Source organism: Colias eurytheme, chromosome 2 (assembly GCF_061535395.1).
Source record: "Colias eurytheme isolate Ceu_HAF_F1 chromosome 2, ilColEury1 Martin Lab GWU primary, whole genome shotgun sequence".
NCBI classification, from domain to species: domain Eukaryota; kingdom Metazoa; phylum Arthropoda; class Insecta; order Lepidoptera; family Pieridae; genus Colias; species Colias eurytheme.
Genome location: NC_142981.1, coordinates 4,003,332 through 4,028,783, shown reverse-complemented (window position 1 = coordinate 4,028,783; position 25,452 = coordinate 4,003,332). Strand labels below are relative to the sequence as shown.

General features: G+C 33.1%; 6 protein-coding genes across 6 annotated transcripts; 3 read left to right on the top strand and 3 right to left on the bottom strand.

Annotated features, from left to right (window-relative positions):
- Positions 1-4,331: 4,331 nt before the first annotated feature.
- On the top strand, positions 4,332-6,271 carry LOC149910215 (secretion-regulating guanine nucleotide exchange factor-like). Its single transcript, XM_090111427.1, has 3 exons — positions 4,332-4,631; positions 4,703-5,552; positions 5,741-6,271. The coding sequence occupies exons 1-3, from the start codon at positions 4,611-4,613 to the stop codon at positions 5,992-5,994; spliced, it is 1,125 nt and encodes a 374-aa protein (XP_089967553.1). The 5' UTR covers positions 4,332-4,610; the 3' UTR covers positions 5,995-6,271.
- A 170-nt stretch (positions 6,272-6,441) lies between these two features.
- Positions 6,442-7,876, bottom strand: LOC149910214 (coiled-coil domain-containing protein 43). Its single transcript, XM_090111457.1, has 4 exons — positions 7,684-7,876; positions 7,349-7,576; positions 6,951-7,096; positions 6,442-6,783 (listed from the first exon to the last, which is right to left on the bottom strand). Exons 1-4 carry the CDS (start codon positions 7,855-7,857, stop codon positions 6,711-6,713), a joined length of 621 nt encoding a protein of 206 aa, XP_089967583.1. The 5' UTR covers positions 7,858-7,876; the 3' UTR covers positions 6,442-6,710.
- Positions 7,877-8,086: 210 nt separating this feature from the next.
- On the top strand, positions 8,087-9,515 carry LOC149910213 (proteasome subunit alpha type-7-1-like). Its single transcript, XM_090111448.1, has 3 exons — positions 8,087-8,297; positions 8,367-8,837; positions 9,273-9,515. Exons 1-3 carry the CDS (start codon positions 8,196-8,198, stop codon positions 9,447-9,449), a joined length of 750 nt encoding a protein of 249 aa, XP_089967574.1. The 5' UTR covers positions 8,087-8,195; the 3' UTR covers positions 9,450-9,515.
- Positions 9,516-9,531: 16 nt separating this feature from the next.
- Positions 9,532-11,141, bottom strand: LOC149910212 (uncharacterized). Its single transcript, XM_090111439.1, has 6 exons — positions 10,770-11,141; positions 10,544-10,685; positions 10,357-10,458; positions 10,195-10,246; positions 9,826-10,093; positions 9,532-9,681 (listed from the first exon to the last, which is right to left on the bottom strand). Exons 1-6 carry the CDS (start codon positions 11,139-11,141, stop codon positions 9,532-9,534), a joined length of 1,086 nt encoding a protein of 361 aa, XP_089967565.1.
- A 362-nt stretch (positions 11,142-11,503) lies between these two features.
- On the top strand, positions 11,504-16,871 carry LOC149910211 (protein FAN-like). Its single transcript, XM_090111417.1, has 13 exons — positions 11,504-11,697; positions 11,791-12,391; positions 12,474-12,545; positions 12,686-12,888; positions 13,129-13,372; positions 13,451-13,573; positions 13,651-13,912; positions 14,146-14,560; positions 14,810-14,898; positions 15,007-15,139; positions 15,272-15,476; positions 15,752-15,893; positions 16,674-16,871. The coding sequence occupies exons 1-13, from the start codon at positions 11,684-11,686 to the stop codon at positions 16,772-16,774; spliced, it is 2,604 nt and encodes an 867-aa protein (XP_089967543.1). The 5' UTR covers positions 11,504-11,683; the 3' UTR covers positions 16,775-16,871.
- A 993-nt stretch (positions 16,872-17,864) lies between these two features.
- Positions 17,865-20,833, bottom strand: Axud1 (AXIN1 up-regulated 1). The gene is made up of 2 exons (XM_090111405.1): positions 20,345-20,833; positions 17,865-20,149 (listed from the first exon to the last, which is right to left on the bottom strand). Exon 2 carries the CDS (start codon positions 20,141-20,143, stop codon positions 17,942-17,944), a length of 2,202 nt encoding a protein of 733 aa, XP_089967531.1. The 5' UTR covers positions 20,144-20,149; positions 20,345-20,833; the 3' UTR covers positions 17,865-17,941.
- Positions 20,834-25,452: the final 4,619 nt, after the last annotated feature.

The following is a 25,452-nucleotide window of genomic DNA, read 5'->3' as shown; positions in this document are numbered from 1 at the left end:
TACCAAATGCAGATAGTTTACCTGAACCTTGGATCTAATTTCTAAACGTTTTTTATCAGATAAACTTACCCGTAGTACTACCTTATTTGTTTAAAAAAATAGTATGATAAAGACCATTCCAAACACTTCTAAATCATGGTAAGCTAACAGCCCAGATCTGCATTGTGTGTCATATTATTTAAGATAAGTTTATTATTACTAAATAAAATCGCTAAAAATGTCCTGTCTTGCAGCAGGATTCAGTTAGAACAGGTGTAATGTAATTTTAAAATGCCTGGCTGAATTTCGTTTGGTAGGAGAGCAATGCAGCGACGCTTCTAAACTCAATCATGCGAGTTATTGAGCACCGGCCTGTAACGTAACGCGCATCACGGTGAGAGAAAGCGCTGTGGTAGTAGTAGTGATATGTGATGCGAGTAAAAATTATTGTCACTTAATGTTACGGTATATAAGATCTGAAGCTATCGACATAGCAGAAGATACATTACCTACTGAGAAAACACTACTTCAGGAGGAAGATAAAGTAAAGCAAGTGGATGTTTTTGAATAGATGCATTATTTATTTGTTGCCAAATAGAAAGAACGTGTTGTAATATATACTTGACGCTGTTAATAGATACCAGTCATTTTCGAAAAAAGATTATGACGTCTAGGAAACTGTGTGTACCTAGGCAGGTATATGTTTTTTCTGTTGATATTTGACTATTGTTAAGCGTAATATGGATAGAGCCTATAGAGCACAAAAATCTGAAGATTTTTGTAACCGATATGGGTACCTACGCATAAAAATTTGTTCAATTTTAATTCTATCCATCTCTAGCCGCAGTCAATATTCTAATGACTACATACCACATATCGATCATGATTAAATAACACTGTTGCACCGGCAGCTTGGCTAATGACCTGTTCGTAGCGCTGGACACAGGGATATTGCATATTAGTGCAAACCTCGCGGCACTGGATATCATAAAATTGATGCCTCCGGTAAGTGTATTACAGGAACCACCACGTTAACATCTATATGTATTTATATCATGCAACCTCCCCAATTTCGATTTTCGCTACCATACACCATAATTCTATTAATACGTAATAATGATATTAGTATGGAAAAGCTGGTAACTACTGGTCGTATTAATTTCCATTCTATTAGTTATTTTAACAAACTTTGTATGTGTGACCATAATAGAAATTTAGGTAAGTAAGATAGGTACTACAGGTGCTACTGGCTCTTATAATTTTTTAAGCTGAAAGTTGAAGCCTGTTCCACGCGAGTAAATAATGAACAAATAGCCTAGGTATCTTATCATTTTATCTTTGTTTTGGGACACACCAATTACTGAAAAAGCACTTTTATAATACCTAATTAATAAAGGACCGGTAAGAAAACTGTACAAAGTACGCGTCTGTATTTCTTATAAACTCGAAACTTCTAGAAGAAAAATTTAAATAACGTTCCCACCAATTAGTCTTCCTAAACTTACTTGAAAGAATTCCATTAGCACTCTGGCACATTTCATTGTGCAAAGTTAAAATTTCAAAGGGTCAAGTTTCAGAGCGGTATTGTTGCTTCCAGTTTTAATGAAAGTATCACAAAGCAGCTTACGGGGTTGCTGCCGTGCAACTTTTTACCTTTCAAGGAATAAAAGGAAAACTCGCAGAGTAGCATAACTGGCTAACTTTTGCACTAAAACTTTTCAGGTTTCAGGTGGGTTTCACTTCCACTCCAGTAAAGTTGTTAAACGAAAAATTTTACAATTTTACACAAAAAATGCGTCTTCTCTGACCATCTTTCCGGAACAATTAACGTAGTTAGGTACTAGGTATGTAAGTTTATTAAAATTATTCTGCAATAACAATGTGTGTTTTAGTTGCATATTTTAACCAACTTATATTATATTCTGCTTTCAAATCTGCAACTAAAAGGTAGTTTGATGTTTTAATAAAACATCACAGTCATTCTTGTGTTCTAACATTTAGTAGACACAAAAACTTATAAGTCTTAGCAATTAGTTATAACTTATAACTTTCATTCACATACCTATTTTGCGAGCTCTGATTCAACCTACCTTGCTTTTCTTTAAATAAAGCGCCATCTAGATCTAACTAGTTCAAGCTTCAGCTGCAGCTCGTTTTAAAAGCCTGGGCAGTGGGCATGGATTTAAACGCTCAAAAATTAATTAGCTCATTAATCTATAAATCTCTTTATTTTTTTGTTTATATTGCACGCCTCATAAGCGAAGCGTTGAGGTGGGTACTACTGTCACTTCGCGCAAAACATCTGATTTTTCAAACTTAAAATGTCTTTATGTATCATACATTGCACTTGTAAGATAATACATACACACACATATTAAGAAAAAACACTATTTTTAACGTTCATGATATTTTTGATGTCATTTTTGTTATTTAAACTAGTTAAAAAACAGTTTAAAAAAGTTCTGTCTTGGACGTCCGTGTGTCTGTATGTGCGGATCCTTTTTCTTGTTAACACGATAGCGACCGAAATACTTTACTAATCGAGTCTTTTTTTTTCTCTTACGCTTGAGTATGCTCAGGAATAGAACCCTTTCATTTTTCAGGGTCTGATTCGATGAGGTTTAATTGTTATTAAATAAACAAAAATAATAATTAATAAATATTTATTAAAAAAAAATTATGAGGCGTGCACTTTTGGATTTTCCAAATTATTTAAAATTTTATAGTCCAAGATGAAGCTGCCCAAATATAACACTCCACAGAAGTATATCTAAAATAAAAACGATATATATATAATCGATAGGTTGATGATGACGAGTCCATATTATTTATAATTGATACAAATATTAACGATGCATGACCAAAAAAATGTTATAAAAACTAGATTTTAATCTTAGATTACAAAATAAAAGACAGATGGAGCGTTGCCGAACTAAACTGAATAATTTATCGTCATTTCCATAAAGCTATGTGTGCTGTCATTTCGCCGTTGCACTGTACGTACACGGTGCTTCTGTGTGGGTGTTATGTTACCAGATATTGAAAATTTTCCCAAAATTTTCCCCAACTACGGAAGAAAGAGGGTTATGTTTTTCGAGTGTATCTATGTATAATATTTCTTTGGCACGTCCGTATTTCTTTGCAGTATAAACCGCTGAACCGATTTTGATTTATAAGGTGACATTGCAATCATCTGAAATATTATGGTAGTGGTGTTAGAAACGTTGGCTACATAAATTAGCTGGCAGGTTTTAATTTAAATTTTATATAAATTCTTGTTTATGATATTTTTTATAATATTGTAAAAAATCTATTGTTACATAAATGATAAATTTTTAATTAAATAAATTACATAAAAAATGTTTCAAAATTACAATGATTACCTGATATTATTATCTTTTATTTTCAAAATATATGAATGCGGATAGCGGTAATTTTTAGTCGAGAACACGGGACATTTTATTTTAGAAAGAAAGAAGGAAGAAACCATTTATTCCAGTACACATAAACACACAAATTAAATTATGAATAATTAATTGGCAGTGTGAATTATGAATAATAGGTAATAGAAAACATGAATTTATGTATGGTTGTTTGCGCTAAAAAAGGAAGCCACTCAGGATACCTGAGGCATAATACCTTAACACTGATTTTTCAGTGACACCTTACGACATCCACATCCGCTTTACTGGATAATAAATAAATATAATTCCTGAATAATAATAATTTTGTCATATCCATCACGGAGTTCAAATGAATTAAATCGCGGGCGAAAACGACTCTTATACGTTTTTAAGCTATATAAAAGAAACAAAAAAAGTATTATGCTTATTAAAATTATCTAATAATGATCATGAACCTTTATTGCACTGTACAAACAATCACATTCACGATCGAAAAATCCAACAGCACTACCCCGAAGATCTTTTAACTATTTTACCGTTTTACCCATAAAAATGGCAAATTCATTTTCAAAATACTGGCAGCATACGTTGAAGTTTTGTATTCCTTCGTATATGTAAAATTATTATTTGTATACAAAATTAAATAAGCCAAATAATCTACAGAAAACCTGTAAAACGATGTTTTATCTTTTTGTTTGTTTTCGGGAACAAATTTTACAGCGTTTTAATATCACAAGACAGCATTTTTTTACTAAAATAACAAACCCCTTATGACGTATTGCATGACACTAGAATCGCTATAGCACTGAAGGAGTTTCGTATTCGTTTTTGATTTCGTATTTTCTTTAACAAGGGCGATGGATGATTGTCATGCTCCATCTGCCTTTTATTTTGTAATCTAAGATTTTAATCTTTTCAAACCAATTTCAAACTAAAGATGACTGCTTGGATGATCGTGGCCGGATCGCATTGTACAATGGAAATATTGAAATTTTTTATCTGTCTAAACTGTCATGTCAATGTCATTATGTCAAAAGTCAAAACAACGTGAATCAAAATGATGTCAATTCCCCGCACGATAACATTGTAATTTTTTTAATTATTTTCAATTCCATCTTTATTAAAGGCATTTGAAGTGCATACACTTAAGTGTTGAAATGTTTATAGAGCAATATTATGCTCAAGGATAGTTCTGTTAAATCAAAAAACTAAGTTCTTATTTTCATTATGTTTACGTTATGGTCATGGGTGAATACTTATTTTATTAAATATATTAACTAAGCTATTCCATAAAATATTAAACAGGTAGTCTCTTTTAGGGTGCAAATTCTCATGGCCAGCTAGGCCTTGATAAGGTTAGTGAACAAGTGGATACACCTACTAAAATCTTGTCAAATGATTGTAGTAATGTCAATCAAATTGCTTGTGGAGGGGGGCATACCCTTCTTTTAGATGATGACGGAAAACTTTTTGCATGCGGTTGGAATTCCAAAAAGCAATGTGGCCTTGAAAACGATGTGCACAAATTTCAAAGGGTATGGTCTTTGAGCGGTATCAAATTTACAAATATCTCATGTGGTTGGGACTTCAGTTGTGGTGTTACCGACGATAAATTCTTATTTGTTTGGGGTTCCAATAGCCATGGGCAGTTGGGATTACCTAAAGAGCAGTTTCCGGAAGCAATAAAACCTATTAGATTACATGTAAATGCATGTTCTGTATCAATGGGCTTGAGGCATACTGCTATTATTAACTCAAAGGGTGAAGTATGGATTACAGGATACGGTAAGCATGGACAACTTGGTCTAGGTAAAGATGTGCTTATTTCAGATAGGTTCCAAAAAGTACCAATAACAAATAGACTAACACATGTAGCTTGTGGGCAGAATCACACAGTAGCTTGGTGCTCAGATGATAAAGCTCTGTATGTTTGGGGAGATAATAGACATGGTCAATTATTACTGACTTCTGAAAAGTATAAAAAGATTTACAAACCTGAGAAAATTGATATTGATGTCAAGCAGAAAGTTAAGAAGCTTCTTAGTGGATGGACCAATGTTTTGCTGTGGTTAGAAGATGGCCAGCTTCTTACATGGGGTAGGAATAACTATGGCCAGCTTGGCACAGACAAGCCCTTTGATGGGAGCATCATTCACATTAAGTTACCAGGTAGTTATTTAAATTTTAACTTTTATTTACTGTTACATTTTTGTCCAAATAATTGTATTTTCAATATAAACCTAAAGCTATATTTTATCATGTATCAAGCTCCATCTTACTACTAAGATTAACTAAATTTTCTGTTATGTTTTTTTTACATACACAACCCCAAATCTGCATCTATTATAATTTTACAGATGGTAGACAAGTTAAAGACATTGTGTTAGGGTCAGAACATACAATTTGTCTTGCAACAGACAATACACTGTGGGCCTGGGGATGGAATGAACATGCAAATACAGGAACAACATCAGCAGATTTAGTATATTTCCCAACATTAATACCTTTAGATCATGTTAATTTGAAAGTAAGCCAAATATATGCTGGAGGTGCACATAATTTTATAGTAACTAACAATGAAGAAAAGGAGAATGACAATAGCATGAGTTAATATGAGTAATGATTTATTATCTTTTAAACTGCTTTTTTTCCTACATCTACAGCAGAGATGTGTTATTTATATCAGTTCAAAGTTGTGTTAAACAATTAATATACTTAATATTTGGTGATAACCTAGTTTTTAATGTTTAACATTAATACTAGTTACAATTAACTTATCTGTTTAAGCTTGTACGTTGTATTTTTTTTTTCTATAAAATATTAAAACTTATGAAATAAGTTTCAGTTATAATCAACTGTGATAAACTATTAAATTTATTAGAAATGCTTATTTTGTTTATTTTACATATACTGCCTATTGACCAAAATATATAATTATGTTTACATTTAGTTTTATTAGCTGTTAAGATAAAAAAATAGGCCTGAAACTGGTAAGCGTAGTTAATGTAAAATTTGAAAGACATTTCAATGTTATGGTTGGTAAATAATAAATAAAAAATAAATATTAAAACTATATTCAACATCAAATAATATTGATATGGATAATTCGTGTAACAAAAAATTTATTGATACATTAAAAATACTTATTTTAGAGAAATCATAGCTTTTATGACAAGGTTACATTTTTATCACTAGCCATATTTAAAAATACATTTGCATTGTAAGGCGATACTTAATACTTAGAATGTTTATAATCAGTTTTCTGCCAAGATAACAATTGATAAACAAGGGTAGTTGACCACTACTGCTTGCCACTGTTTAGCACTTTCACCTTTTCCTTTCAGACTTTTGTGTCTTACGTTTTTCTTTTTTCTCTTCTTTTAATTGTTTTTGCTTTTCTCTGGAAAGGTTAAACATATTATGATATTAATGCTATGATGGTATTTAAGATCTCTATATATAACCATAATATTTATTACTATTGCAATTTTAAGTGCAACAATTTTAAAAATTATTTTTTTAGCAACAGGCTGGCAAATATAAAATTTTTAGTAATAAATAAAATACCTGTCTTCTCTATCTTTTTCTTTCTTCTTTTGTGCTTCGAGTCTTGCTTGTTCACGTCTCTCTTTAGCTGCTGCAGCTACATCTAAGGCGTTTGTGTTCTTAACTAAATCTCCACCCTCAGAAACATCCACTGTTCCTACTTCTTCCTGTAATTTGAAAATAGTTAAAGTAACAATATCCATATTTTCATAATAAATAAAGTATCTGCACTAACAATGTAAAGCTGAAGAGTTTATTTTAACACAGCAATCTTGGGAACTATTAGACTTGTATCAATTTTTATTTCACTGTATAATATGTGATCCCAGAATCAATAGGCTATCTTTATACCACGGGTGAAGACGAAGGAGAGCTAATTTTTTATATAAAGTTTTAATAAATAAATATTTTAAATGTACCTCATTATCAGAGAGCTGACTATACTGTGATAGAATGGCCTCACGTATCTTCTTTTCTTCGTCTGTATATTCTTTTCGAGTTGTAGTCGCTAGTGACTGAGATTCTAGCATTTTGGTTAATTGAATATCGACATCTATATTGGATACTTGCTTTGGACCCTCCTGATTTGGTTTGCACGACTCCCATTTCTCAATTATTTCGTTAACGTGTATTGTTATATCGTTTTCCTGTGGAGTACATACAAGATTTGATTAATAAATATTGTAGCAAATAATCAATGAAATATATTATATCCTTATTAATATTAACCAATAAATGTTCCTTGGAGGCTTACCACAATTTCAGACAATAGGCCTTCTAAAGCATCTTTTTTTTCATCTATGGAATCTTCGCCTTCTAATATACCTGAAATATAGGATCCAAATACTCCTTCATCAGTTTTTAAAGACTTTAATTTATCGCTTAACCACGGCTCGAAATCCGTCATGACAGCCGCCATGTTGCTCATTTGACAGTATTTTTTTTTTCAACATTATTTTGCACAGATGAGATGTTTACCATATTGTTAACTGGTTAAATTATTATTGCAAATAAAAATATAGAATAAATTCAACGCATACAAATATATAATTTATCATTTTCATAATATGATTATAATATTTTTATATTATATTGAATCGATACAGAAACATATTGAACATCCGTCCTGACTTCAGTCAGTACAGCACTATTCTAAATTTGACATTTCGCCTTGTCATTGTATTAGCGGTGCATCGGTTATTACTAAGCAAATTCAATACATTCGTTTTGTTTTACTAACTTGTAACTAGTTTTTAAACTTTTAAAATGTCTGCTCGTTACGATAGAGCTATTACAGTCTTTTCACCAGATGGCCATTTGCTGCAAGTAGAATATGCACAAGAAGCCGTCCGCAAAGGATCAACTGCTGTATGTACTTTTGTAGTTGCTTGAGAACGGGAATTTATTGGATTATTATAAATGTATGGTTTATTTTAGGTTGGCGTAAGGGGTAAAGATGTCGTAGTGTTGGGCGTTGAAAAGAAGTCAGTTGCTAAACTTCAAGAAGAAAGAACAGTAAGAAAAATCTGTCTTCTCGACGATCATGTGGTAATGGCTTTTGCCGGTTTGACAGCAGATGCTCGTATACTTATAAACAGAGCTCAAATTGAATGCCAGTCTCACAAATTGACAGTGGAGGATCCAGTCACTCTGGAATATATTACCAGATATATTGCTGGACTCAAACAGAAATACACACAAAGTAATGGTCGTCGCCCGTTCGGTATCTCATGCCTTATTGGAGGTTTTGACTATGATGGTCATCCTAGATTGTTCCAAACTGAGCCATCAGGTATTTATTATGAATGGAAAGCCAATGCAACTGGCCGATCAGCCAAAACTGTGCGAGAATTCTTAGAAAAGAATTATACTCCTGAAGAAGTTGCCTCAGAAAATGGTGCAGTAAAGGTGAGAAGACCCTTATTACTTATTTAAATTGTTTTTCAGTATAAACAGTATTAGAATGGTGGCAATACAATATCTGTGAAAATTCAAAATCTTTAGCAAAGAATAGGTATATCAAAATATAATTTTATTTTTCAACACCTATGTATATTAAAGCCTTCTTCACTTGCATTATCAGGATAAAAAGTAGCAAATTATAAATCTCCATATTTCACACAGTTCCATACATTCATCCACACAAATACTCCTTCATCAGTTTATACACTCAATAAGCAATATATTAGCATGAGAAGATAAAGGTTCAATTTACATATTACTAGCTTTAAGCTGCATAGACTTATAAATATTTATACCTACATTCCTTGATTTTTATATATTTTATTATTATATGCGACAGACTAAATATTTATTATTAAATTTTCCATTTTGTCATTACAGCTTGCGATTCGGGCCCTCCTTGAAGTTGTACAATCTGGTCAGAAGAACCTTGAAATAGCTGTCATGAGACGCAACCAACCCATGCAAATGTTAGATTTGGACACTATCAACTCATATGTTACTGTTATTGAAAAAGAGAAAGAAGAAGAAGCTGAGAAGAAAAAACAGAAGAAGTAATTTTATTTTGTATTTTTTATGATTAATACACGGCATAAGGAATATAATAAATGTTTATTTTAACCATATTATTGTACTGAACTTATGAATTAAGTAAATCAATAGTTTGAGATATTTGGGAATACAGCTCCTTCAAATTGGAGACACTGTCTTGACTGGAGCTCTTATTTATCATTATGTCATTAAACATCTGATCCCATTCTCCATGGTAATGATTAGCGTTTTCATTGGACTGTAAATATGTATTAAAATTATTACTTTCAGTATAATATAGCTTCTCTTTAATATATAAAGTTAAACACTCTGTTTAAAACTTCATACTGGTTTAAAAAAAATATCTCAGTATTTGAAAATAGTATAAAGTATAACACTGTACCTCAACAAAGCTGATATCATCATTTTGGTCATTGCTCACAGATGGTAAGACACAATTTAAAGAATTATTATCTTTTTCCTTTTTCTTGGTAATACCTTGATCAATATCATGACCAATATTGAATTCGGCAAGCAATTCAACGCCTGAATTCTCTCCAGTGTGTTCAGAATCAAGGTCAGGCATGTTTAGAAATTGAGCTGAATAATTATCATTGACTTGCTGACATGAATCATCGGAGAAATTGATAAGATTATCTTGTGAAATATCACTATAAACATATTTTTTATTCACATTAAATAATAATTATGTACTTATAAAAGTTATGAATCTTGTGAAATTAAATTTACTTGAACTAAAACTTTATCTTACCCATAAGCCTCTCCACCTATATTATCATTTGGCTTTACCAATTTCTCCACACCTGTAAGGAGTGACTAGTAAGGGATTGGGTGCAGTAAGGATTTAATGATTGGAAATTATGGTAAGTGAAGGATAAATATATAAACAAATGGTAAGGATTTAGGTAAGGACCTGTATGTTGTAACTCTTTCTGGATATCTTTGGCAGTCTCATCACAGGGTATAAGCCAGTCCAGTTCAACACTTTCTTCATCTTGATATTCATCTTGTTCATCTATATGAAATATCAAATAACATTTATTTAAAAGAATATTATTTTTAAACATGATAAGTAATTAAAAAGAGTTTTATTAATATACCCTCATAATCCATGTTACATGCTGGTTTTGGAGAGGTTTGAATGTATAAATCCTGAGCTGCTTTTTTGAGTGCAATTTGTAAAGCTCTTCTAGCTTTTTGTAATGGTGTAACATAAAGATTTTGGTCGTTACTATATAAATTCTGCCAAAGAAAAAGAAAATTATAAAATCAAAGCTACATATTATATAGTTTATATGTACCTAACAATTTAAAACTACAACAAACCTTTGGTTTGAAGTTTTTTTTAATGGTTAGCGCCTTTCTCGTGATCTTGTTAAGTAATTCTGGTCTACCAAATTGAAAATAATCATGAATATATTCATGCATATATGGATTACTCGAATTGCAAAGCGGATCTTGTAAATGTGAAGTAACTTTGCGGAATCCATATAAATTTAATTGTCTTACAAAGCTAGAGATATTGGTAGTTTTAAAAATGGAATGATTACATTGTAAATAAGTATGCAAAACGCGATAATTCAGGAGAATAGTGCGCCCAGTACCACCCCATAATATTGCATCGGTATGCAAGTCCAATAAATACCAAAGTTTTTGAGGAAACCGCATCTGTCTAATAGCATTTGTTACTTCTTGCATGATATTTTTTTTTAATTTCCATACAATTCTAAGGGAAAGGCGTTTCCATAAATTAATTAGGTACGTGTAAGTTAAAACTCGCGCCTTTGCATTGGTCAGAATGACATGCGTCATGCCATTGTTTTTTTATCTTTTTTTTTTGTTGCACATATACCTAGCCAATGGAAGCGTAAAGAATAGTTAAAATTTAACATATAAATAATTATCTACCTAGATTTTTTCATTGTTTCCTCATTTATTGTATGTAAAATAAAATATTTCAATATATAATTTTAGCAAGTGCTGACACTGAAGTTATATATTATCTGTTATTTTTAATGACATTAATGACAATCTACATCACCATCAGTGACAGCGCTCTGAGGTGACAGCAGTGTTTTTGTTTGCCTGCAAAAAAGAATTTTAGTTTGTTTATTTCTTGGTAATATATGCTTATTATTAATGATTTAATAGTTTTAAATATAATTTTAGTCACAGGGCTGTCGCAGCTATACATGGTTTCTTCGTAAAGAAATAAGACTGGGTCAAAACAAGAAATAACAATGAATAAATCAAGGTATGATAAAATATTGTTTTGTCAGTTTTTGTTCAATAAATTTATAAGACCTTTCACAAATTGATTCGCTTTTTATGCAATTTTACATTGCAGGTTCTCTATGTTGCTCTTAGAGCCAGGAGAAATATATTTCGAAGATTATTCTTGTACTATGAATGATAACAATACATTAACAAGTGGAATCTTAACACCGGGTCGTTTAAAAATCTGCTCAAAATCTCTTGTATTTGAACCTAGGGATTGGGTGAAACCTTTAATAAAATTACATTTAAAAGAATGTATACAGATATCAGAGGTACATGGCTGTGATAAGAAAAATGTGATAAGAGTTGAGATGAAGCAGTATTGTGAAATGTTAGAAGATAATATTTTAGCTCCTTACAAATTTAAATATGAGAGTAAAGACTTTTATTTCTTCTTGGACTTTGTTTCTGTGGACGAATGTTTGTCTGAAATGCTGCAATTGCATAGAGCATCATCTTTGCATGCACCAGAGCACAATAGTATGATAGCTACCATCATGCACTCTAGGTACATGAGGATGGTGTTTGATCCTGTCATGATGGATGATTATACAGAAGAAATACTATGTGAATTTCAAGTTGAAAAAATATCACCTCTAGTTAGGCATCAAGGAAAACTAGCTCTTACACCTACTACTCTTTATTTTCAACCCTTTAATAATATTGAGTGTGTAAGTATATTATATAAAAAGTGTAATCTAACTAGTATATACCATACTACAATCCTATTTATATAAGTTCGTTTTATTCTAGAGTCCTATTCTGAAAGTGAAGCTTGCACAAGTTAAGAGGATGTATAAAAGAAGATTTTTACTCAGGCAAGTTGTATGTATCAATATTATGGTGTTTGTTTGCTTATATCTCTAACATTAGATAATGTGTATTTTTTTTAATTATTATAAGATATTGTTGCTTTGTTATTAATAGAGTATTTGACTTAAAATTAATTTTGTATGCAATTTCAGGGCCTCGAAATATATAGCGCAGAAGATAGTTCAATACCACATATTTATTTAACATTTCAAAGTCCAGAGGATAGAAATAAGGTATACAATATTTTAGAAGGATTACCTGATGTGAAGTTAGAGAGAGTTCATGTGGAGGAGATGACATTGCAATGGCAAAATGGAATTGTATCTAATTATGACTATCTCACATATCTTAATTGGTGTGTATTTGAATATGTATCATAGTTTATTTAATATATTAATATAAATTGGGTATAGTCAAAAACCAACAATTTTTTAAATTCATAAGACTGGGATATACATACCAGATGTTTGTATAGTTTTATTATTTTTCTGTTAAGTTAAAAAGAGATATATAATAGAATACAAATTTTCACAATCTCAGAAAGAAAGATCCAATAAATTAATGTTTGCTTATACCTAATATAAAATAAATTCAGCCTTGCAGATCGGAGCAAAAATGATCTCACACAATATCCAGTGTTTCCATGGGTAGTTGCCGACTACACTTCCGATATATTAGATTTAAATAATACAGAAACATTTAGAGATTTATCAAAACCTATGGGAGCTTTGAATCCAGATCGGCTAGAAAAATTGCTAGAGAGATACCATGAAATGTGTGACCCAAAGTTTTTGTATGGTTCACATTATTCTGCACCAGGTCTAGTTCTCTTTTATTTGGTAAGAATATGTATAAAATATAAAATGAATACACACGTGAAAAAGTAATATATTCATAATGTATATGTATATTTTCAGGTCAGAAAATATCCACAGTATATGCTGTGCCTTCAAAATGGAAGGTTTGATCACCCAGACAGGATGTTCAATTCTGTTAAAGATGTTTATAGTAATTGCTTGAGGAACATGTCTGATTTTAAGGTAATAAATTGTTTGGGTTTCAAGAAGGATAGTATGTATATCGTAAATAATACCTAATTATAGTGAATGCTTTACAGGAATTGGTTCCAGAATTCTATGATACTAGTGGCAAAGGTGACTTTTTGGTTAATAATTATGACATTGATTTTGGTGAACGTCATGATGGCGCCAAGGTGGATAGCGTGAAACTCCCAGCATGGGCCAGTTCTCCGGAGGACTTTATCAGTAAACTGCGAATGGCGTTAGAATCTGATTATGTTTCCAGGCATTTGCATTTGTGGATTGATCTCATATTTGGTTATAAACAGAGAGGTGAAGAAGCTGTTAAAGCTTATAATGGTGTGTATTTTAATAATTGCATTTCAATAGATTTTTAATTTTAAGTACGTATAACACTGTTTTAAATGTTTAAAAATGCAGTTTCTTACCAATTTATGACTTAAAGATGGGTAATATTACAAACTAGCGGTCCGCCCCGGCTTCGCCCGTGGTACATATTTCGCAATAATAAATTAAAAAAAAATTCTTTATTATATTAGTATAGATAAGGACATAATATCATTATGTTCCAGTCTTCCATCATGTTTGTTACGAGGGATCCGTCGATCTCGAAAGTATATACGACATGAATGATAAGCACGCTTTAGAGGTACAGATTATGGAGTTTGGACAAGTGCCTAAGCAATTGTTTACGAAACCTCATATACGGAAAATTGTGTCGAAAGTAGCAAAGCCACTACCTAATTCATTGCCTCATGAATACAAAATGGAATGTGTCGATGAAATCAAGCTGCATAAAGAGGCAGTAACGTGTGTGCTTCGAGATGGTTCTAGAATTGTTTCTGTTGGAAAAGATGGGACGTTGAAAGTATATGATGTAGAAGGCAAGAAGCAAATAAGGAGTGTGATACTTAGTACCACTCCATTGAGCTCTTGTGTGATGATTGACGAACATACCGTTGCGGCTGGCGCTTGGGATAATGAAATGTAAGCATACAAATTTAATAAAATATTATAATTCTTCTATACTAAATTGTTAAATTTATATATGCATTGAAGTTTTTTTACTTTTTGTATTTAATAGTCTCAGTACTGTACGCCTAGGTGTACCGCTTCATAAAAAAAAGTGAAGCAGACTATCTGATACTTAGTGACAATTGCTGACCATAGGATAGTTAAATGTAAAAGACGTTGTTCTTTTATAATGTTACTCATGTAATATTATTATTGTTTTAGATACTTATATGACGTGGAATATGGACGGGTGGTTGAAAGTTTTCGAGCCCACGATGATTCTGTTAGTTGCCTACTGTGGTTGGACAGAGGTAATATAATTATTACATTCATGTAGAATAAAAATCATTTATTTTTTTTATTTCGCTTGATTCGAAATTAATCAAGTTTAATAAAGAAAAACATCTTATGTTTTTCAGAACGGCTTTTAATATCAGGAGGGTGGGATTGCGTTGTACGTGTATGGGGTAGTGTTGGGAAGATGGGGCAGGCTTTGAAAGGGTTGAAGGCAGAATTTGACCACGATGGGAAGATTACCGTCCTTTCTAATAGGTAAGCCTTACATTTCTTATAGGTAAGCCTTACATTGCCTCGCTTTATTATTAACGAACAAATGAAACAAAAAAAATACATCTATTTTCCAGAGACTTCACAATCAATTACATACTTTTTTTTTCTTTGCAGACGACGAAACTACGAATTGGACATACTAGCAGGCACGACTGACGGTGAAGTATTTATCTGGGAGTACAGGTCCAAGGATTTGCTGAACAAAATAAAGATCCATTCGTCTCCAGTATGCGGAGTATCGTTTCTCTCTGCCGATAGAATAGTCACTCTATGTGAAGATGGTGATATGACAGTCACGGATTTGAGCGTGTTGAATACGGTAAGTTAAAAAAAATAGGTATCTCACTAAAAATAATATTAAACGCACCTGCCAATTTTGATAAATAAAGAAGATTCATGTTTTATTTTAATTTGTTTAATTCTGGGTACGAAATCTGTACCTTCTCATTGTTTTTGATTTGATTTGAAATGTCAAAAATGACTACCGATTTCCAAAATTCTTCGTTCGTAGAATTGTGGATTCTATTATCCTCCATTATCCCTTAGTGACATCGATATTTACCCTTCTTTTATTGTATGATATTTTAAATATAGGTGTTTGAAAAGCGTGTGTGCGTGTCGGGCCGCTCGCTGTGCAGCGATGGCGCGAGCGCGGTGTGGCTCGGCGCCCGCAAGCAGCTGCTGCTGTGGGACATGCTCACGGCCACTTGCCTCGCTGAGCATGACGTGCACGATGGTACGATATATTTGTTACACAGGTGTTCGACAAGTATCATCTAAGTATCATCAAAATTCGTTCAGTTATTTTCGTGTGCAAGGGTAATAAACAACCACAGAACATATAAAAGAGGTTAGAAAGGCGTTGCAGGCAGGGCAGACGCGCCAAGGATATGGCCACTGCTCACATCTATGCGATCGCGCTGTTTAGTCACTCCCTATCTGCAACGGAGAGAAGCTGCGAACGCAGCGACAAAATTATTAGAAAATGGCTTCATGTGCGGTAATTATTTGCCGTGCAAGAAGCAAAGTGCTTAACTTAAACAAAGGAAGTATTTCATTTTATCGGAAAGTAAAAAAACAACGATATTTTAGTATAAGTCTTTCAAAATGTCCTTCAAATAATTCATTACCCAAAAATATACATTGCGGGCTGCATTTGCTCGTCATTTTCAACACGTCAATTAGAACGCGTAATTGTAGTGCGTACAAGTGCGTAGCATTGCGGTATTAGCTCTAGTGCTGGGCGTAGTTAACGTAGGCGCGTTAAGAGCGCGCTATGCGTCCACGCTTGCAGCGAATATGCAATGAAAGGCAGAATTATACATTTCATGTTACGTTTCACCAGTCTGTACCCACCTGCTTAAAATATGTTCTAATTGTGTTTTATTTCGTTTGTTTTGGTGACATAACGTTATGCTAATTTTATCTTTCACGTAACTCGAGTTATCGTTATGTATGTATTCAGATGACTTGCATTTATTTTAAATTATATCTATACATATTTTAATTGTTTCAGATATGGTGCAGAGTATTTTCTTCGATGGAAAATCAGAAACTTTAATAACTGCCAGTGCGGATAAGACAATAAAAATATGGAGTCTCGATAAAAATTCTTGACAACAAAGTTATGCTAAAAATCTCCAGAGTATTGTTAGATTAAGCTATGATATTATCCACATGTATCTCAGTTTTGTATAACTATAAAAAATATAGTATTTTTTTATATATATAATGGAGTTTTATTGTGGTATCATATTAACATTTATGAATGCGTACAGCGTAAGAGGTTTTAGGCCGGTTGCAGAGTTTCACCGACCATCAGTGCGTACGTCAGTCGCGCTTGTCATATGTATGGAAATTCATAAAACCGTTTATAGCTAGACCGACCATACGCACGCGTATTTCCATACATATTATGACAAGCGCGACTGACGTACGCACTGATGGTCCGTGAAGCTCTGCAACCGGCCTAAGAATTTTTAACGCCTATTTTATTTTTTGGCAATATAATATATGAATCAAGTAGGTACATTTTATTTTATTTCATTTCTTTAAAATTCAGGTACTACGATCTATAATATATTTGTATTTTGTTGTACGAAAATATTTACGAAAACATAGACTGGCTATGCTACAACGTGCTCTAAATCATTCTGACGACCGGAAAATCGATCCACGTAAATTAATACGTTGATCCTGTTTGATTAGTAAATCAACCTATCTACATTATTGTAGAACGTACCTTTATGTATTTACCTAACTTTGTTTCTCTGTATTAATGCATAGCAATTAGGCACTATCATAATCATATTTCTAAGCAGGTTTTAATTATTAAGCCTTTAAATAAAATTATACTTTAATTTATTATGAATAATTAATGTTATTGTTACAATGATATCTGCATTGCACTGCACTTACTGATGTGATAAAAGTTTAGGAAACGTAACTTTCACTTTATTAAAACACAGAAAACAATTATTTATTATGCATGATTTTCATTTATTATTTTCGGTATTAGGGCGCTAGGGGCGGTGATATGCAACGGATAATAATTACTTATTCAATATTATTTTATATGCAAGAAAACAATTTAAATATGTAAATGTGCATTTTTATTCAAGTCCTAAGCATTAATCTGCATCTTGTCAAATTGTTTCTCAGAGGAACAACGAATACCTGGCAAGAATGACACAAATAAAATAGCATAGAATGTCCAATTAATATAATTAAAAACTTAATAACATGATAATTCACTGAAATTATTAAATACAACAATTAATTCATCTACACAATAACAGACTCTACCATTGTCTTCTTGATGAGTTCCCCGAAGTTTTCGGTTACCTCGCTGGCGTCACCTTCTGACGACGTTTGCGTCGGCTGCGATGACGCATCGGAAGCGTCCTGCGTCGTTTGCTCGCTGCTGTCCAAGTTTAGCAGCGTATTTTGACTGAACCAGTTCTCATCGTTATCTACAGATTGCAGCTTATTGCTAGATTGATATGGCATCGACATGAGCGCTGAATAATTTGAGTCAGATTTATTTTGGGTACTTACACACGCAGATGTATTTTTATACATATCGTAGTGATTTTGTGCTATACCGTGGTATTGTAATGTGTTATGCTCCAAGCTTGAATTAGATTTACACATATACTCAGTTGTATATGTGTGCCCATAAGGGTTGAACATTGATATGTGAGAATTTTGAGCAAACTCTTCAAAGCTTGTTGCTGAATAGCTCTGTAATGATTTAAATGCATGGTTGTCATGCGGCTGTTCATAAGTGTAATTGAGATCACACGAATATCTTTGTATGTTATTAGACATATTAAAGTCCATATTGTTGGTCAGTGGATAAGGTGGGCCTTTGCCTTGAAGTATGCTAGACGTATAGGGGTCGTGATTACGATGATCCGATTTGTCACTGAAATTTAAGATATTTTGGTCCTTTCCATTCTTTTGATTCACGTTTTCTTCGTGAATACTTCTAGATGCATTAGAGCTATTAACATCACAGTGAATATTGTTAAAAGCTCCGATATTAATACAATTGTCTATTTGAGGAGTATGTAGAGAATTTCTAGTATGTAATGTATTATTTTCAACATTTTGTGAATGACCTTTATTATACGATGTGTGCGGAATACACGGAGGTGAATTATTGATGTTATGAACCGCAGCCCACTGTCGTTTAGCAGCTTCCTGGTTTTCTTCATTTTTCTTTTCGAGTCCTAATCTCATTAGAGTGTTTATAAAATGAGTTCTCACTCTTATTGGGTTAAACTCAATTCGGCCGGATGTATTGCCGCAACCATCCCTCGTACAGCCACATGGAAAATTAAGTCTATCAACTTGACATTTTATGCCTGCCATGCTACATGAGCAACTATCGGGATTGCATACACCTTTACAAGCACATCCACAAAACTCTCTCGACGTTCGTATATCTCTACATTCATCTTTTTCATATCCCTCTATTTTTCTCACTCCAGCAGCACGTAGTAAGACCCTTCTCTGTCTTGTGGGAACAGGCTGTAAAAAATAGTAGCTATCTAAATCTAGCTCTGATTCAGAAATGTCGCTTGTTTCTTCTTCCGTGTCACTGTCTTCACTCGATGATAGAGATACGCCTTGAACTGAATGCCGTTCGCTTTTTAATTGTTGCAATATCTGTCGATGCAATCTTCTTTGTTCTAAAGCATGTTCAGCTAAAGTAAATTTCTGCATGTGACTATGTTCCCATTCCATGCCAAGCGTAGAACCCCCTTGTGATGGCACACACGAAAATCCTTGTGCTCTTGGAAAATAAAACACTGTTACATTATCGAATTTTATCGATTCCTTTTTCTTTTTAATAACAGGGCCATCAATATTTTCTTCTTCACATTTCCTCTTGAGACATCGTTTTAGGGGTTTCTTCAATTCTGTGTCTGGAATTTGACTATTGTTTTCCGCATCAATATTAATATTTGTAGAACTCTCCTCATTTGCGACTTCTTTACTGTTACTCTCTTCGTTACCAGGGCAGGGCAATACTAAATCGAAACTGGGTAACTTAACATCTTCTACTGTTTCTGATCCAAGACCGGAATCACTTCCATCGGAACGGTCTTGTCCATCCTCCTCTCTATCAATAAGTGCACCGTCCGGTGGAAGACTGCCTAGGGCAGAGTCTTCACTATCAGCGGATGCCGTGTCCGTCTTTATGTCATCAATATCACTTAAAGTGTCATTATCGTCTAATTTTTCAGCGTAATCTACTTTACTATCACTACTCTCATAAAACTGAGAGTTGATATTATTCACAATGTTTTGATCGTCATTACTGCTAAGATCTTCACTGTTACCATCACTGTCACAATTCTTATCATTTATCACAGGTAGAGCCGATTCTTTTTCTTCAATTATTGTAACTGGAGATTGATGATTATTTTCTAAATTTTGCTGGTCATCGATGGTTTCCATCGTCTTGGTAGTATCCATTTTAATCTGAAATTTAAGAAAAAATAACATTATAATTTGAATAACCTATTGTAAAACTAATAAGATAATTAAACTAAAAGTATTTTTTTATACATATAATATAGTTACTCATATGTTAGTGCATGGTGCACCTGATGCCAGTGGGTGTCAAGGCACGGGGAACATTATAAATCAAACAAAATGCTAAATCCAAACCGGTACCTGTTACAAAGGCTGTGTCCTCGCCGCACTTCATCGGCATGCATTTGATTGTATTTTCCAATCCATGATCGTCAAACGGCGCGCGTTCTCTACCACACAATTCGTACTGTTCATATCATAACTCAGCATTGCTGCAAATATTTAGTCATAACTTTTAATTTGTACGTCAACGTTTAAATTTACACAAATAGTACTTTAAAACACTGCTCAATAAGGTTCTTTTTACTATTACAAGTCCTGCGACGCGCCGATCTGTTCTCTATTTATTTATTTTCAACCTTATTTTGATAAAACTGTTCCACTGATACACTGTCTCGTTATACGTAGAGAAAAAGATAGATTAAATTTCACGATTTGCACAAATGTAATTATAATTATAAATAAAATATAGCACTAAAATGTCATGATTTAAAGCCACGGAGAGAGCTCACTTTTACTGCCCCCGAACACGGTATTCCTACCTCGCGTAATCGTGTTGGACGACTCTCGAGCGACGCAGGCAAGTTTTAATACGGCATGTATGAGGAATGTTGTTATAAGTCGTAACGTCTGTGTTCCAACAGCCCTTTTTAACTTGGCAGCGTTATAATTGGTTTGTTCGACGTGACGTTACGTCCCCCTTCACGCTTCACCCCGGCCTTGCGACCCTCCTCACCGCGTTTACCCGTCGGTCTCGCGCAAGCGCGAACCGTTTCTTGACTTTGTAATAATACCAAATCTTAAATTAAATTTCCCTTCATACAATCTCGTTCCGTTATTAACGTTTTTATTTTTGAGTCTTGTTTTTGTATAGAGTTGCAAGAATTTCGTTAAATTTGAACGAATAGATTCATATTCTAATACTTTTTTATACCTATCTATTTAATTTAATAATATACCTAAACTTAAGGCATATCTTTAAATAGGTAAGTATAATATAATAGATAAGAATGTATTACTTTTCTTATGAGCGAGCATTTAATACAGGAAAAGGAGATTCGAGATAGAGTTTTGTAGGTATAAGACATTTTCTAAAAAAATACTATTATTTTAAGTATATTGTATTGAGTAACCACGAACGTTTACCTAAATAGTAACAATTTTTACTACAACAATATTTACATACAAGCTTAAGTGTGGTCTTAAAACTAAAGTTTTGCCTATATTCAGGCAAAAGCAACTTAGCAACAAGAGTTCACAACCTTTTGCTCTTGGAGATCTCGCTATATCATTGCACATCACTTTTATTGCTCCATAGCTCTATACAACGAGTATAATTCCATTACACATTGCTATGATGTTGCATTTGCATTTACAGTGCCACAAACTTATCTGACCCGGTGGCAAAAACTGGAACTACGTGCCGCCATTTTGAAATGTCACATTTTCACAGACTTTTCATACGAAATATTTTGTTTATATAAAAAGAAAGCGACATCAGTGACACCGTCACCGGGTCAGATAAGTTTGTGGCACTATAAATTATATTTGCCAAATTTTTGACATTCAATATTTAAAAGATAGATGCAACCGTTCAAGGAGTACCTATTAACTAGCTATTTAATATATAAAATATGTCTTGAGACCTATTTCTGAATCACTATTAACAAAACAAACATTATTATTTTTAGAATATTCGGAAAGTGTACGTAAATTGGATGTAGTAGCGGTAGAGTTATGCGATAGGTGTGCATGAGTAGAGCGGCATGAGTCCGTTATAAAAATAGCTTTTCGTTACTCAAGGTAATCGACTTTTGTGAACTACATATTTTCAAATATTTGTCTATCACGCTTTGATAGGCGTGAGCTTTATTGTTACGGTATTCAATATTATTTGCAAATTATCTTTCGATAGAATTTATAGAGATTACAATGTAGAGTCTAATATAAAAATCTAGAAAAAATTAAAATACGTTACATGTGTCGTAAGATGTTTTGTAATAGAGAGTGGTTCATATAGCTTATGAGCTTTCTAGTAAGTGGTGTTTATTACACCTTTTTGTTGTTTTACTTAGTTTGCTTTACAATATGCGAGCGTTCTTCAAATAAATTGGCACTCGACGTCGGCAGTCGACATAATATAGGGCGAGTTGGCGAACTATACATACCAACAGGCATGTATACGATAATCAATAGATATTTTCAGGAGGCTTTCGCGGAGGGTGAGAGCGACGCTCGCATAGGGCTTTCTCACTCTTGCCTGTAATTTATGAAGTATATGGTGGGAAATCAGATAAAACACTTCGGATGATTTATTACTTTTATAAAATAATGGTCTACGGAAAGAAATGGTAAAAGTCCCATCATAATATATTTCTGTATAACACAAATGTTTTCACATCTATTATTTAGCGATATAATTTGATGAAAGTATGTTCATTATAACAACAAAGTATAATATGTTAAATTAGGCCTCTCAAAAATTGATAATGCAATTTACGGCACAAACAAAATTATGAAGAGCTATATTCATTCTGTTTGATTAACAAAATGTAATTATTTGAATCTAATATAATATAAGATTTCATAGATGTTTTCATGTCGTAAACTGAAATACATTTAATGTTTTTACATATACTAGCACGCTGTCGCTCTCTATAGTGTGTAGGTCTGTGTTTATATGTAGTATACCATCGTATCGCTTGGTGCCTAGGTACTAGGTAGGTACCAAATAGCGGGTTGCGTCTGCCTGCATCGAACGAGCCTTACGTTTACATGGAAACGTCATGGAAAAACAAACGACACACCCGTATTACGGTCATTATATTAAGTGTGCCGATTAAACCCGACTTGACATGAATAAATGATTTTTATCACACATATAGAGTACGTAATTTAGGTGTTTCTTTGTCGGGAGGTGGAGGGAGGTAGACGGGGGTAGATTAAATTTCGAGCTACATAGCTAGCTCTACGATGCTTGCGTTCATCTACGTTAGAGTGCATTTGTTTGATTATATAGATATATGCACATTTGAATATGATTTATTGTAACAAATCGTTCTCAATAATTACGCTGATGGAGAAAGAATGTTTCGCTGTAAAGCTTATTAAAAGCTGACAGATATTTTGTCCTCACATTTCATATTTTCTGAAATATAGCATATGCACAAGATATCTTTATGAGTAATCTGGTTAAAAGTAAAAATGAAAACAATGAAAAGACATACATAACTCAGACATTCAATTTTAGACTTCATGATATACTCATTTTTTCCGGTGCCTAGATTTATATGGCAATATGGTTATCGCACTGATAACAAATAGGTTCTGGGTTTTATCCCCGCGATCAATCGCAAATAAACCACCACTTAGCAAAATAAATAGAAAAAGGCCCATCACCTACTTGTTCCTACAGTTGCTTTTGAATCGATGGCGTCATCAAACGTCTACCTAAGTGCGTCTTCTCTTAGCTAATGTGAATTACAATAGAGACGATTAATAAAAAAAATATGTAACGGCATTAATTCTGTGATACTATTTCCATTCTATATCTATACTAATATTATAAAGCTGAAGAGCTTATCTCAGGAACTACTGGTGGTTTGAAAAAATATTTCGGTTTTAGATAGCCCATTTATCGAGGAAGGCTATAGGCTATATAATATTATCACGCTAAGACCAACAGGAGCGGAGCAATGCGGGTGAAACCGCGGAGCACAACTAGAAAAGAAATTTATCCATAAAGATAATAATTAATTAGTCATGACAATACACCAATAAGACACCAATTATCACCACATGACCAAACCATTCAGATGCATTCACATTCCCATATGTACTATGAAGTACATGTTTTTACTACTATTTGTTTGATTTTGTATGAAAAACTACTGCATCTATAATAATTATATTAATTATCAAATAGAACTTTCAGCGCATTGATAAGAAGCTTTACGTTGGTTACACTGACAATGAGTTTGTTCCGGTCATGTTCCGGTTGGGCGGTAACGGACCGATGTGACAGCCACAGATTTATTATTTGATATAGATATAGATAAACATTTTATTAGCCTTCGAACTTCATAGAATATAATAAGAAATTAGCAGAGTTATACAAAATGCAACATTGCAACAATTCAAAAAAAAGGTGAAAGATCCAAGAGGTTCTTTGTTAATATTTAATTATTTATGTATTTTGTTTATTTAGTATATTAGTACCTAACTATATATTTATCTTAGTAGTTGACAGTTGTGCATATAAAGTAATTAACGAAAAACGATTTACCACTTAACCCATTGACCACCGTAAGGCCCGATCGGGGCGCGACACAATAGATTTTCTATTGTGTCTGTGATTCCGAGGACTGATGGATTAAATTAAATAAGTCCCATTAACTCAATAAAGTCTGTCTCATTGATATTTTTATTAATTTAGTGAATATAATAGATTGGATTGGATTTCTGTTGTTCTGTTGTCGTTCCGAAACAACCCAAACATCCAGGGTATGAAGATTTAATATATCTACACATGTTGCTCTATCACGCAAAAGCTAAGTAATCGATTTGTTGAAATATGATTTATCTACTAAAGATTATGCTATAGTTCATTATTATAAATTCTTAGCATATTAAATATGTCTCATGTCGTGTTAGATCCCTGCTTCGTATCCTATCTTCAAATTCATAAGACGACTCTGTCGCGGCGTTAGAGATTCGGACTCTATCACATATAAATTTATAGAGCTATTTTAATAAGGAGTTACATAAAGTATAATACATATTATCATAACAAGAAAAAAACTATTGTTTTCCTGATTTAATTTTAGCCACAATCGCGGTAGTGGCGGTCAATCGCCGTGGACATTACGACATATTACTTAGTCAGCGGAGTAGGAAAAATATGACACATGTATGCACGAGCTATCTATTCTAGTATTATAAATCTGAAGAGTTTGTTTATTGTAAGAAACCATTGGAATTGGAAATCTGATTTGGAATTTGTTTTCAGTGTATGATGTGTACTTATCGAGGAAAGCTACATAGGGCTAAATATCATCACGCTAAACCAGTAGGACAGGGTAATGCGGGTTAAACAGTAAACCGCTGGGCTAATCTCTATGCCACAACTCTTTCAGATGAGTGACACGATAGGATAGAGATCATCTGAAGTACCTGTATAGCTATTAACA